General features: G+C 41.8%; 1 protein-coding gene across 1 annotated transcript in view; it reads right to left on the bottom strand.

The window, feature by feature from the left end:
• Nucleotides 1–711: 711 nt before the first annotated feature.
• C17H13orf42 (chromosome 17 C13orf42 homolog) overlaps nt 712–14,678 on the bottom strand; it is a 28,700-nt gene continuing 14,733 nt past the window's right edge. Inside the window, exons 2-4 of the mRNA XM_028837486.2 lie at nt 5,805–5,952; nt 3,515–3,755; nt 712–2,531 (exon numbers count right to left, since the gene is read on the bottom strand). Of these exons, the coding sequence (XP_028693319.2) occupies nt 2,357–2,531; nt 3,515–3,755; nt 5,805–5,952 (564 nt within the window). The 3' untranslated portion in view covers nt 712–2,356. The remainder of the gene's footprint in view (nt 2,532–3,514; nt 3,756–5,804; nt 5,953–14,678) is intronic.

Below are 14,678 nucleotides of genomic sequence, written 5' to 3' on the forward strand. Positions count from 1 at the left end.
GCTCTCAGTTGCATGGCACGTGGCTGGGTACACATGATACAAATTGAACTAGCAGCTCCATGCATCTTGCCCCATGAGGCAGAAGACAGTCTGTAGCAGGAGCTAGAAACCAGGGGCTACTAAAAAACAAGCCAGATGCCAGGGATGCACATCCTCTCTTTTTGACATTCTGTCTAGGGATAGGTAGATTTTCATGTATCAAAACAGAATCCTGGGAAAGCCAGAGATGCTAACATAGTCCCAGTGACCAGCTTGATTCCATTGAATAACTGGCCAATCCAAGAAAGAAAAGAATCCGTCGACTCAGCTGGGTTTTCTGAATTGACTTTTATTGTTTCAGATTTGATTTATCTCAAACCCCACCGGACACCATCTCAAGATTCCCCAGGCAGAGCCCAGATCCTTGGGTTTATCACCAACTTCAAACACCTAAAAATTATCCCCAAAGACGAGACAACCTTCTGTTTCCCGATCATGGAATGTTTTCAGGTTGTCTGTGTATAGTCTAGTTAAAAACAAAAACATACAAAACAAAGCAAAATAAGATGGCACAGCTTCATGTCCCATAAGCAATAAATGCTTTAAAAAAAAAAAAAAAAAAAAAACCAGGACTCCAAATATCCTCTCAGCCATGTTTATTTTTTCTTATCTTTGAAAACAAAATGTACACAGTATCTTCATTACATAATTTCAGGGTAGATCTGTGACAAACTGTAGTTTGATAAGAGGCAGAGTAAAGACACCTTTATCCTGAGTTTATCCCCAACAATGAACTTTTATAGATGAGGTTTCAAACAAGGCCACATTTAGAGAAAAGAAAAGATCCGTGGTGATAAATGGCAGTGCTTTAATGCAGTTTATAAAACAAATCTCCTAAACATTTATTTTCCAGACAAGCTTCTGGCTATAGTTGGGTCAGTACAAGCAACAAAATGAAAGAATCCTTCCAAACATTGACATTGGCACTCGAAAAATAATAAAGAGAAGTATTAAAACATTTCCAGTATGGTTTCATTCTGAAAACATGTTGAGATGAAATTTCTAAGAATGCAATATAATTACTAGCTGTCTTTTATTTGTAAGAGTTACATATTCTTAGATGCATATGATCAGGTTCACATAAACAAAAGGTTCTTCCTAAAAAATGGAACAATAAGAATATCATCCCACAGTCATGGCAGAAAGGAAGCTTCTGTTCAGTTCTTAGCCTGACCTTAGCCTAGAACATCCTTGGCTTAATTTAAGTGATTGTTTTTTATTTTTGTTTTTGTGTTTGTTTTTTAGTCTCTCTCCCTTCCTTCTGCCCAAAGGCCCTTATACATGCACAGACTGGTTTACAAGAAAATGCCAAAAAAAGAAGTGAGAATGGATAAAGTTCAGTATATTCTCCAAACCAGTGGTTCTCAAGCTTGAATGGGCACAACTATTGCAAAAATGCAAAAAGTATTTAGAAATACAAAGAATATATTTTAAATGTAATTCTGATTCAGATACTTCCTAAAATACAGAAATCCTTTCTATACCAAAAGAACATAATGATTCTGATTGTTCTCTTAACTGGGGAAAGGGAAAGGCATGGCCTGTCATAAACTGATTCCATGGATATTTAAAGAGATTTTTCTGGGTAAGAATTAGAAGAAAAAGAAAAAGAATCACCCCATCTTCCTTCTTCTCTAGTCAATTGCCTACGGGAAGGGGGGCTAAGTTTTTGGGCCTGAGGAAACAGTGTGGCCCCCAGGCAGGCCCCTGACATACCCCTTCCCTCACCCCATTGCCAGGGCATTAGCCTCATCTTAGCCTAATGCAGCAGGAGTTTCTGGAAAACTCTGAAAAGAGAGCAAAGGGAGCTGCTTTCTCAACTGCATTCTGCACACAAGAAGACAACCCCTGTGCAGATCCAGCGGGTCTCTGAGCCTCATAGAAAGAGGAGCTACCTCTCTGAAGCTTTGGCCCAGAAATCTACGGGTGAGTTCATCTCTGGTACTGAGCACATCGCTAGCAGCCACCTGGACAGACACGTGGAGAATGAGAAACAGGCCGGGTGAGGTCAGGGGAGTGAGCCCAGACACTCCACTCAACACCTTCCATTCCTTCAGCTCTTGAAGACCAGCCAGGCTGTAAGTCTCTGCTCATCAGCCCATGCAGAGAAACTCAAGCTCTGAGGGTGTCCTGAGACCCGTCCCCTGGGAAGCCACAGGTCTGTTTGGCACTAGCACAGCACCAGCAGGCAGTGTGCCCAGGGGGTTGACTGTGTTACAATTTGCATTTTCAACTCTACCAAACACCTCATGCTGCTCTGAAAGTGGACAGCTTCTCAGGGACCCAGCCTGAGACACATCAAGGAATCCAGATGGGGTCAGGGCACTGTCCGTTCCCAAAGTCTTTCTCGAAGCAGCCACTGTCCTTTGGGGTTCTCTGTCTCATAGTAGTCCTCCCCAGGAGACATCTGGGGCTCCAACGCAAAGAGCTCTGCATCCCACTCCATGTCTTCTCCTGAGAAGTTGAAAAGGATCTGTCTGGAGCTCCCCAGGCTAGAAGGAAGGAATGAGGCAGGAGGTTAAGTTCGGCTTGGCTGGCCACACAGAGGGAAGGGATGCTCAATTACCACCATTCTCATGGAGACCCTCAGATTGCTGCCCTAGTCCTGGGTCTTGGGGAGGACCAAATGGTGTCACCATGGGGGCCATGGGTAGACATCAGCTGGACCTTGGCCTGGCCTTGAAGGCGAAGGATGGGTGGTGAGGGCTGGGTTGTGATTTTAATATGTCCAGTGCGTGGTCTTACTGTGGGAGGAAAATGCTATCTAGAAAACCCCTAAATCCAACAGGGTTTAGTGGCTTTTGTAGAAGCAAAGAAAGACAGCTGGTGAGGCTTGACAGGCCCTTCCATTGTGACAGGCAAAGCCCTGCAGCATGGCCTGGGTTGCCCAAACCCAGAAAGAACTTACCTCTCTGAGTGGGTAGATAACAGGAATTTGATGGTTAGTAATGGTAACTAGGCCTGAAGGAAGAGGATCTAAAAGGAAAGAGGCCAGAGGAGATGGTGGTAAGATGGTCCAAGAGGGGCCTGGCCAGCAAGAAGTTCTACATCTCGGAGCCTGCCCGGTGCCTTTTAGAGAGGGGCATCTGATTCATTTGATGTTGGTTTCCTTTTGGTGCTATGCTCTGTTCAACCTCAAACTCATTATAAGTCTGTAGCACGCAATGTGTCAATGGCACTGGAGGGAATCTATGAAGGTGGATGGCACAGTGCATGGGCTAAGTGGGCCAGAAACAAAGGGAGGCAGACCCAGGAAGAAGCAAGTTAGGAGCAGGCAACAGCAGTGCACCAGGCTAGAGTGCAGACTACCAAAAAAAATGTTGAAACTAAGACCTCCCCAACACTATATACATACATATATATATAAAAATAATATTTGGCATGTAAGATGGGGCTCGACGCACCTTAAGGATCACCCCAAGCATCTGGAGGCCATGAGAACATCTTGGTCATGCTATTTAGCCCAAGCACTTACTCTTTTTTGCAGGCTTTGGGCTTAAATTTCCAGGTGTTGAAGGCCCCTTCCACAGCCTTGGGCAAATAAATGGGGTGCCTCTCAAGTCTCCTCTGAGTGCCCACGGTCCTGCGCTCAGTGCTCCTTCGAAACTGGCCGTCCACAGTATGCACAGTGTGAGCAGCGATATCCTCAGAGTGTCTGCGCGGCGCCCGCAGGATCCAGTTAGAATGCAAGCTGTGCTCCCGGGAGCTGGTGGCCACTGGAAGAGAAAAGCATGTGACCCGGGAAGGAAGGACTTGCCATTGGGAGGCATATAAGGCAAAGGAGAGGGCGGATTGGACTGAACACTCACAGGAAATGGGTATAGGCAACCATGATCCTAATAGCGAATTCTTAGAAAGGCCTGATAGCCAAGCAAAGCAGATTTGACTCTGCAGTTGCGGTGCAGGAGGAATGCAATGGAATATATGTCCATTAAAACTGAGGACATAGGCCGGGTGCGGGGGCTCACGCCTGTAATCCCAGCACTCTGGGAGTCTGAAGCAGGCAGATCACCTGAGGCCATGAGTTGAGACCAGCCTGGCCAACATGGAGAAACCCCATCTCTATTAAAAACACAAAAATTAACCGGGGGCGTGGTGGCAGGTGCTTATAATCACAGCCACCCGAGAGGCAGAGGTAGCAGTGAGCCGAGACCACATCACTGCACTCCAGCCTGGATGACAGAGCGAGACTCCATCTCAAAAAAAAGCAGAAAAAAAAAAAAAAACCATGAAGACACAGATCTATATTTATTGACTTGGAAAGTAGCCCAAGATGTATTGTAAATTGTTAAATGAAAGGAGATCCTAGTTTTATTTCAAAAAAATTAAAATGAGTCTGTGAGATTGTGTGTGTGTGAGTGTGTGTGTGTGTGTTAAAACCACACTCAGAAGGACATATCCCCAAATGTTAACGGCGATGATGATCTCTGGGTGGTTGTTTTACAGGTCATATTTTTTGCTCTCTTCTTTATGCTTTGGTATGTTTTTTGTTATCAGAGGAGAAAAGTGGCCATTTCATGAACTGAATAAAAATGACTTGGTCACACTCATTTTTATTAAAAATCATAACTCTGAAAATGACCCTTGCATCCTTAGTGGATTTTGTCATCCCTTCACCGATATCGTGAATTTCCAAGGCCTCCTCACTCCCGGGGCAGGGCTGCTGTCTGTCAGGGACTGGAGGGGCTGCGTGGGAGAGGAGGAGGATAAGAATAAGCTTGGGGAGCAGGGTTAACCTTCTGTGAAACTGCAAAGAACCCAATTTGAAACCCCAAATCCCACAGACATACATCTATCAAGGCCAGAACAACAACAATAAATCACAAGCTTCTTTCAAGCATTAGAGAAAATACTCATGAATTATTTAATATTGGTACCAAAAGCTTTGACCTTAGTATAAGGGGCCAGTGAGCCCCCTGAATAAAACCATCATTAATTTACACCATGGGGGGCAAGTCAAAGATTAAACAAACTGTCTGACAGTCGCATGACGGAATATAAAGGGGGCTCAGCTGATGTGTTTGGATTTTTTGCTCTCCATCAGGAGGGATGCCCCAGGACACGCCTCAGTGAGGAGGGAAGCATGGCCTCAGGCCTCACCGCACTCCAGCTCTAGCAGTCCAGGCTGGGTCTGGGCAGCCACGGTGGGCCTCTCCTGCCCTACATCACCCTACTACCTAACCTAGGTATGGTCGGAAGCTGGATTCTCAAATACAGTTTGTCCATTCCCTTTCTTTTTTTTCTTAAGTTGTGGTGAAGCGTACAGAACACAAAATTTACCATCATCACCATTTTTTCAGTGTGCCGTTTAGTAGCGTTCAGTATATTCACATTGTGCAAGCGATCTCTGGAACTCTTTCATCTCAAAAAACTGAAACTGTACCCTTTAAATGACACACCTCATTGATTCTCCTTCCTTCATCATTTCCCTATTGCTGTCCTTCTTGGAGTCTTAGGAAAGTCTCAACTTTCTCAGCCATGGTAAGTGGACCGCAGAGAAAACATTGTCCAAACATGGCGCCAGAGTGTTGGAGGGACAGGCTGGAGCAGTGGCCGCAGAGACAACGGAAGTAAGAGATCCCCACAGAGGATGGGCTCAGGGCCTGGCTCCAGCTTGGAGGTGCAGGGTTTCCCTTCAATCAGGGAGGTGGGATTCCTGGTGGCCTATCCTATAAGTCCATCGCAGAGCCCCCAGCCCGTCCTCACAGCATCGCAGCCCCACCCGCCTTCAGACACCATCTTCCCACTGCCTTCCTGGAACTCACCATCAAAGTCCACGTCTTCATTTGGTGGGGTGGCCTCGGCAGCCCGGGGCCGTCTCTCTGTATCCAGCTCTGCAATGATGGAGTCAAAGAAGGCAATGGCCTCGGCCACATCGGCACTGAACTGCGAGTATTTCTTTGGGGTTGCTTTCTGCTAGAGGTGAAGGGGAGGAGAGAGAGTTGCCTGAGGCAGTAAGCCAGAGACTCAGAAAAGGGTGAAATGTTGTTAAAACGAAATGCGCATGGCGTTAGGGATTTGCGAGGTTTCAAAGGTAACTATGAATAAGTGCCCTGTGAAAGGAGGGTAGATACTCCAGGTCCACAATTGCTGTAGGTCAATGGATTTCTAATTATCTCAAGAAGGGAGAGTGAAAGGACAACAAGATCTACTTCTTTCTGGGTCACAAATTTGCTGTCAGACATTAGGCAAAATAATTAGTCTTTTTTTAGCCTTGTTCCTTGCTGATAAACACCCAATTAGGAGATTGTACAGTTCCTTAGGTAGGTGGTGAGATGCTCACAGCAGAAAAGAAATGATAGATCTCCAGATATGTTGAAAATGCTCTAAGAGTTGTCAGTTTCTATAATAACTCAATTGTACCATTTAAAATAACTAAAGGAGTATAATTGGATTTTTTGAAACACAAAGGACAAATGCTTGAGGGGATGGATATCGCGTTTTCCATGATGTGATTATTTCACATTGCATGCCTGTCTCAAAACACCTCATGTACCCTGTAAATATATACCCCATAAATATATACCTACCATGTACCCACAAAAATCAAAAATAAACTTTTTTTAAAAATAAAGATGTTTTCAGTTTCTAAAGGAACCAAATTTACACTCAAATCATGGAATAAATTAAAATTAGTATGGTTGTTTGAAAAGTACAAGGAATAATAAAATAGAGAGTTTCAAGAATCTGTTCAGTAGCTAACCAGGTTCCAGGCTTTTACCTGACCGTTCCCTTCATGATCTTCACAACAGTCCTGTCATGAGTGACTGACATCATGGAAGTTCACGATCCAAGATGGGTTTCAGTGGAGAACTCATGGTCTCTAGAACTGACCAAATCAATATGTGTACTAATAAAAAACTCTCTGAGGAATTTAGGAAATAAGAGGACTTGGGGAGAGATGTGTTAACATGGGCACTTTTGATCCAATGTAGAGTTATTTTAATATGGGCATTTTGAGAATAGGATGGTATTAAAAGTGAATATGATTTAGTTATAGACAGGTGTGTCAGGAAAGAAAACAACAGCATCTCTATGTGTACAAGATGTTTTTTAAGTGTATGCATTTTGTACTACTAAAAATTTTTAAATAGAGAGGTTTTTTCCTTTTATACTTGCAAAATATCAAAGGAAAGCTCTAAGAGCTTTCTTAGAGGAAGATGTTGAAGGACCACAATATATACCTTGATATGATTTGGCTCCGTGTCCCTACCCAAATTTCATCCTGAATTGTAATCCCCACATGTCGAGGGAGAGACCTGGTGGGAGGTGATTGGATCATGGGGGCAGTTTCCTCCTTACTGTTCTAGTGATAGTGAGTGAGTTCTCTTGAGATCTGATGGTTTAAAAGTGTGGCACCTCGCCTTTGCTCACCCTCTCTTTCCTGCTGCCTTGTGAAGAAGTTACCTACTCTCCCTTCACCTTCCACTATAATTGTAAGTTTCCTGAGGCCTCCCCAGCCATGTGGAACTGTGAGTCAATTAAACCTCTTTTATTTACAAAGTACCCAGTCTTGGGGTAGGATCTTTATAGCCGTGTCTCCTGGTCCTTCTGCTCCATCACACTGGCCAGCTCTCCACCTGCTTTCTGGTTGGCAGAAGCTTTTGGAAATCTCTCTTCCACAGATGGCCTTTCTCTTTTAAAATGAAACTGAGGAGAAGAAAAGTAGAAACTTCAAGAATATAGAGAACAAGAGAAAGGCCATCCATGGAAGAGAAATTTCCAAAAGCTTCTGCCAGTCAGAAAGCAGGTGGAGAGGTGACCAATGTGATGGAGCAGAAGGACCAGGTCCCAGAACATCATGGGTGGGGTGGCAGCTGAGAAGAGGGACAATTCAACCTTCAGGAAGTGGAGACGCTCTAGACTGGGTGACACCAGGCGCAACAAGGGCTGGGCATGGGATGAGACTAAAAAACCAGGAGGCCCAGTCTCTGAGTGCAGCAGGCCCAGCTGCCAGGCATCCTTCTTACAGGCAAGTGACAGAAGGCTCATGCCTGGAGGTAGGTCCACACTTGTTCATTCTCCCTGCATTTTCTCTTGCTGCTTCCTTTGCCTTGGATATTCTCATTGGCTGACTTCCAATTCATCCACTGAATCTTGGCTGAGACTGCTCCTTCTCCAGGAAGCCTACCCCTCTCCTGGGCTAAGTTTCCATCCTCTAGGTTCCCATGGGCTTCAGTACCTAACCTAAGTCTATGATGATGGATATCATTTTAGAGATTTTGGCAAAGTGGAGAAGAGAGAAACAAAGAGTGGATAAAGTCATTCTTTGGCTGACCCCTGAGGAAGGATGAATATTATTTAATAGTAATGCAATGCAAGGTCCATGGTGGTTTTGCACCTCAAAACCTCCACATGGAGGGGACATCTCCAAGGCTTCAGAAGGCAACTGTCATCAGTGTTTAGCTTAATGCAAAGGTCTCAGTCTTGTTTGTGTCCATCATATTGTTTTATCTGGGTTACCCTGTTATTCAATTTAAGTGATTCAGTCCTAAGTGTCTCTGGAGGGAGGGTTTGACTAGCAGCTCAAAGCAGCGTGAGTCAGTTGCTGTCAATTGTTAAAGAGTTAGGAAAAGAGTCAATGTTGGTGTCTTAGCTATTAAAGGCTAAGAAAGCATCCTACCATTGGCTAGCTTAACATGAATGTTGTCTTGTTGTGAATCTCCTGAATCTCCTCAAGTATTATCCTCTGAGGATAACATTTATAAACTAGAAAAAGAAAACACTAGCATAGAAATCACCATCTCAGCCGCTGAACTCTCTGTCATCCAAGCTAGTAGACAATAGCCCTTTAAGCTTCACCTTTGCTGGAAGTGAGATTCCAAATATTCAAACACATCACCTATTTCAAAAACTTCAGCTTTAGGATTCAAGACTTGGGTCAGTTTCCCACACCTTGTCATTTCTGCTTAAGCTCAGCAGCAATCACCATCCCAGGATCACTCAGAAACACTGACAAGTGAGCTCCTTGGGCGACACTGAAGAGCCTGTTCTTCCAGGTCCCACTTCTCGGGCTCTGCTGGCACAGTCAATCCACAGTCATTATAAACTGGTTTCTGTTGAAAGAGCTTTTGGATCCTGCTGTGGCTGGGGAGTGAGTCAGTGGTGGCACACTGGTGACATTATTTGTGACTGACCCATATGTGCTTGTGTGACTAACTCTCGTCACACAAGAGGGCTTTCCTCCACTTGTCTGATTATCTTCATTAGTCTCCCTACTGCCTTGCCCCAAATCCTTTATGGGATAAGGCAGGGGCATAAACACATGTAAGTGAATAAACAAATTGTTTTATTCTCCTACTTAGCCCCTGCCTGGCTTCCCTGCCTGCTTTCCCTGTCCCTTGACTCAGTCTGAGATCCCAGTCCTGAGAGTGATAATGCTATCCCCCATCAGTGTCAGGGTGACTCTGTAACAGTGGTACCTAATCCCAGTGGTTGTTAGACTCTCCTGGGGTGCTTTTAAAGAATATCTATGCTTGCCCTTTTCCTAAAGCAATGAATTTAGACAATTAAGTGATTCTAATACACATCACTCTACAGGGACCTGAACATAGGGGAAACAGCAAAGGGGCCCACGATCTCCACCTCAATGTCTGGTTTACAGTGGAAAAACCTCAAATCTTGGTTCTACTCCCTGGGTTTGCAAGAGCAGACAGGAGTGTCTCCTCGATGACAAGAACACAAGGGACATGACCCAAGGGGACAGGATACAGGTCATTGAGGGATGAGAACAAAACTCTGGGTTAAGAGGCCCAGACTCTTCATGTCTTTGTGTCCTTCCTATGGCTTAGCACACAGAGAGGCCTGGGTAATGGGACTCCATCCATCCCCTGCTGCTCTCTCCTATTGGCCCGAACTATGAGAACATCTCACCCATAGGGGCGCACTTTCCCATTCCCAAACTTTACCTAAGCCACCTCCTGGGCAGATATTTCCTCTGCTTATATTCATGCAGTTTTGTTTGCTTCCTGAATTTAATGTTTGGCATTCATCCCTGCCAGACTTCATTCTGGCTAGAAACAACTGCTGCTCTAATGAGTTACAAACGGCTTGGGATTCTGATCCTATCTCTTATTGTCCAGGGGACCAAACATCCTGGTGTGCTCAGGAATCATCCCAGTTTATGCCTGTTATCTCAGTGGGATTATGCATAGTACCTCTTTTCACTCTTCCAACATGTCCCTAGTTGGGGGATAAATCACCTGGTCCTTTATCATGTAAACCACAAGTTGTGCCGCCTCCTCACTCCCCCAAGTCTGTTACCACCTGCAATAAGCTGCATTTTATTATCAAGTTACTGTAAATATGCATAACATTTTCCTAAATTCTTCACTTTAATCCATGTTTTTTGATCACCAATCTTTTGAATAGGATTTATTCATTTGAATTATTCATTTGTTTTCACCTAAATCTTATCCACAATATCTCATCTAAAATTTCCGGATTTGGTTTATTTAAAGTGATCTAGGCACCTGAGAAAAAAACTTGAGTGTAAAATCCTAGCTCTTTATAATTTATATATTTTTTTCAAGTCTGTCACATTTGCTTTGTCCAAACCTCACTTTGTTGCTTTTTAAAAAGCAACTCTCTATTAGTGAATCTTTCTAAAACACTCAACTTAGTTTCCATAAAAGAAATTAGATTTTATCGTTCATATTTTATAATATTTAATTAAAATAAATGATTATAAATTATAATAAGTCCAAATTATATAAACCAGTTTGGGAACAAATATAACTTAATTTTAATAAGCACGTCATTCAACTTGTGAAGCTGAGAAGTACATAGACATATCCTAGTTTTAAAAATGTTTTATTACCAACAATTTTTCAATACAAAAACTGTAGAAAATAGAACCATGAACCCCATATACTCATCATCAGCAACAACCATCACCTTTCTGCCATTCTTGTTCATCTATCAACCTCTCACTTTTTTTTCTGGAAGCTAATCCTAAAGACAATTTTACTCATAAATACTTCAAAATGTATCTTTAACAGATAAGAGTTTTTGGCAACATTATCCACAATATTATTATACTCAACAAAACTGATAATTTCTTAATATCAGCAAGCACTTAATATCAGCAAGCACCTAGTTCTATTTTTCTTGACTGACTCAAAAATGTCTCGTGCAAGTTGGTTTGTTCAAGTTAGGATCCAGACAAGGTCCACATTTAGTTGCTACCTGTTTAAGTCTCTTTAATGATTTATGCAGGTCATTTAATTGAAGAATCTGCGTCTTTTGTTCTACAGACTTTCTCACATTCTAGATTTGACAGACTCCTTCTTCTGGGTATTGGTTCACATGTTTCTCTATTCCTCAAATTCCCTATATCTGGTACTCAGATCTGGAGCAGGGCTGTCCAGTAGTACTTTCTGTAGTGCTGGGAATGTTCTACATCTGCACTGTCCAACATGGTAGCCACTAGCCACGTGTGGCTATTGAGTACTTGAAAAGTGGCTACCGTGATTGAGGAACTGAACTTTTAATTCTTAAATTTAAATTTAAATAGCCATATGTGACTGGTGGCTACTGAATTGCAAAGTTCAGATTTAAAGGTTAATTCAATTCAGACTTAATTTTTTAATAATAAGGTTAGTGGTTTTGTGTATCACACACCAGGAGGCACACGGCACATGTTTTCCTGTTTTATGCAATGTTGACATTGATTGGGGGTTTATGTGATGTTGCTTGGATCCATCTACTAGAAAATTTGCTATCTACCTTTTACTTAATGCTTTTAGCAATCATTGTCTAGATTCATTATTTTACTACCAGTTGCAAAATATTGCTTTTCCAGTTCTTCAACCTTCCCGCATTTATTAACTGTGCTTTTGGTATGAAGAACTTTCCCGCATCAACCACATGGTCTGTTTAGGAATGGCAGAATACTTGCTCTTTTCCTCTCATATAATAAATTGATACCCTAGAAAGTTTTCGAGGTAACCAATAAGGTTCACTTGCTTGTTTGGTTGGAGGGGGGTATTATTTAAAATTCACATATTTTTAACATATTTGATGTCTTTTCATCAGTTGTAATTATCCTTTTTGATGCTCACACTGTCCTGTATTTTGACAGCAAGAACTCTTTCAAGGTGGATCCTGAGTCTCTTTGACACAATCCTAGTATCTTTGAGAACCTCCGAACTTTTAGACATAAATGCCCAATATTCATCTTGTACGTTTTCCACTGCAGACCTAGATTCTGTTACTTCTCCAAAAAAACCTTAATTTTTAGTTGGAAGTGGTATTTAGACAGCACAGCATACATGTTAGGGATTTTATTGCTACAGGGTTGTCATTACTTCTGGCCTTTTCAGTGCAAAAAATGAGGAAATACTAGTTTTTTAGAAATAAAAAATCTTGAGTTCATACGGATATTTGCAACTCAAATTAAAATAGTGTGTTCACGGTTCCTCTTCCCACACTTTGTATTATTGCTACAATACATTTCACTTTTAATTATGCTGTAAATACACAATATATTGCTACTCGCTTTAGACAATTTGTTATAATTTAGAGAATTTTAAAATGTTTTAAACCCACAAATTGTATTTTTACCTTTTTCCAGTCCTCCTCACCTCTTTGTGTGGATCTAAGCTTCTATCTGGTACCACATTTACTCTTCAAAAAAATATCCTTACTATTTATTGTACTACAGGTCTGCTGAAAAATGAATTCTCACAGTTTTTGCTTGTCTAAGAAATATTTCTTTTGCTTTCATGTTTTAAAAGATATTTCCACTGAGTATAGAACTCTGTTGACAAGTATTTTTTTTCTTCCTCTCAGCACTTTAAAGATACCACTTTGAATATGGTTAGGCTGTGTCCCCACCCAAACCTCATCTTGAATTGTAGCTCCCATAATTCCCATGTGTCACGGGAGGGACGCTGTGGGAAATAATGGAATCATGGGGGTGGGTCTTTCCTGTGCTGTTCTCATGATAGTGATTCTCTTGAGATCTGATGGTTTTATAAAGGAGAGTTCCCATGAAAAGCCCTCTTGACTGCTGTCATGTAAGATGTGCCTTTGTTTCTCCTTTGCCTTCCACCATGATTGTGAGGCCTCCCCAGCCAGGTGGAACTGTGAGTCCATTAATCCTCTTTCTTTTATAAATTACCCAGTCTTGGGTATGTCTTTATTAGCAGTGTGAGAACAGACTAATACAACTCTATTGTTTCCTGGCTTGCATCATCTCTGATGAGAAATTTGTTGTAATTTTTATCTTAGTTATACTGTGTAATGTGTCTTTTTTCTCTTTGTCTTTTCAGTAATTTTATTATGATATATGTCGGTTTTATCATTGTTGTTGCTGTTGTTGTTGTTATTGATCCTGTTTGGTGTTTTTTCTTAACTTCTTAGATCTGTGGTTCAAAGTATGTCATTAATTTGGGGGAAATTGTCAGCCATTGTTCCCTCAAATATTTCTTATACCCCCTTCTCTCTTTCTTCTTCTCTGGGATTCTAACTACACTTATATTAGACTCCCTGATGTCATCCCATAGTTCTTGGATGCTCTGTTCTTCTTTTTTTTTTTTTTTAACTATGTCTTCTTTTTGTGTTAGTTTTGCTCATCTCTTTGGACCCATATTCAAGTCTACTGATGTTTTCCATAGCTGTGTCAAATCTATTGATAAGCTCAGCAAAAGCATTCTTCATCTCTGTTCTGTGCTGCTCATTTCTACTCTTTTCATTTGGTTCTTTCTTATGGTTTCCATCTTTCTGCTGAAATTATCCATCTGATCTTGTGTGTTTTCCACCTGTTCCATTAGGACTTTTAACATATTATAGTTTTTAAAAATTTTCCTGTCTGATGGTTCCAATGTTCATGTCATGTCTGAGTCTGGTTCTATCAGTTGCTTTGTAGCTTGCCACTGCATTGTTCTTTTCTTGCTTTTTCATATAATTCATAATTTTTTGTTGAAAGCCAGGCATTTTATGTAGGTCAGTAGACACTGAAGTTTTTATGTCTGCAAATGGTCTTTCCTTTGGCTAGGCCTTTAGTTTGGCTTTGAGTCAATCTAGATAGGATTTTAGCTGAGACTGGGCCTGTTGTTGCTATGGTTACTCCAAGTACATCACAGACTTTAAGTCTCTCCAGAAATACCTTGTGTTTAAAGTACAGGCTAATTTTCCAGAGAGTTGGTCCTCAATGTCTGCTGCATCCTCAGCTTTAGGTCTTTCCTTTGTGCTTTCCTAAAGAAAGGGTCTCCCTCCACACCTTTGCCCCTCTGTTAGCAGTATTCTACTGTCAGTTTCTACCTGATGCTTGTTAGGATGGTGGTGAGAGGCAGGAGGGCATTCACTGTTTTCTGATAAAGCCCCGGCCTCAGGCAGGTGCTGTGTCCCTGGGGATGCGGCCTTCTCCATGGCCTTGAAAGGCTGAGAGTGATATTCTTTCCCATTGTACACATCCTGAGCAGAAACTGACAGTCTCTCTAATTCAAATTGAATAGTGGAGATTTCATATTTAACTTATTTAATTCATATTTGTATCTCTATTAAACTGAATATCTTGGTTCCATGCAACATTCATGATATTATTTATTTGTTTTACCCTACTATATATAATCATTTCAAAATAGTTACACCAACATTACCAATAGTAAGCCCACTGAATGCAGTCTAAGATGTGT

This window comes from Macaca mulatta, chromosome 17, assembly GCF_049350105.2.
Source record: "Macaca mulatta isolate MMU2019108-1 chromosome 17, T2T-MMU8v2.0, whole genome shotgun sequence".
In the NCBI taxonomy this organism is placed as follows: domain Eukaryota; kingdom Metazoa; phylum Chordata; class Mammalia; order Primates; family Cercopithecidae; genus Macaca; species Macaca mulatta.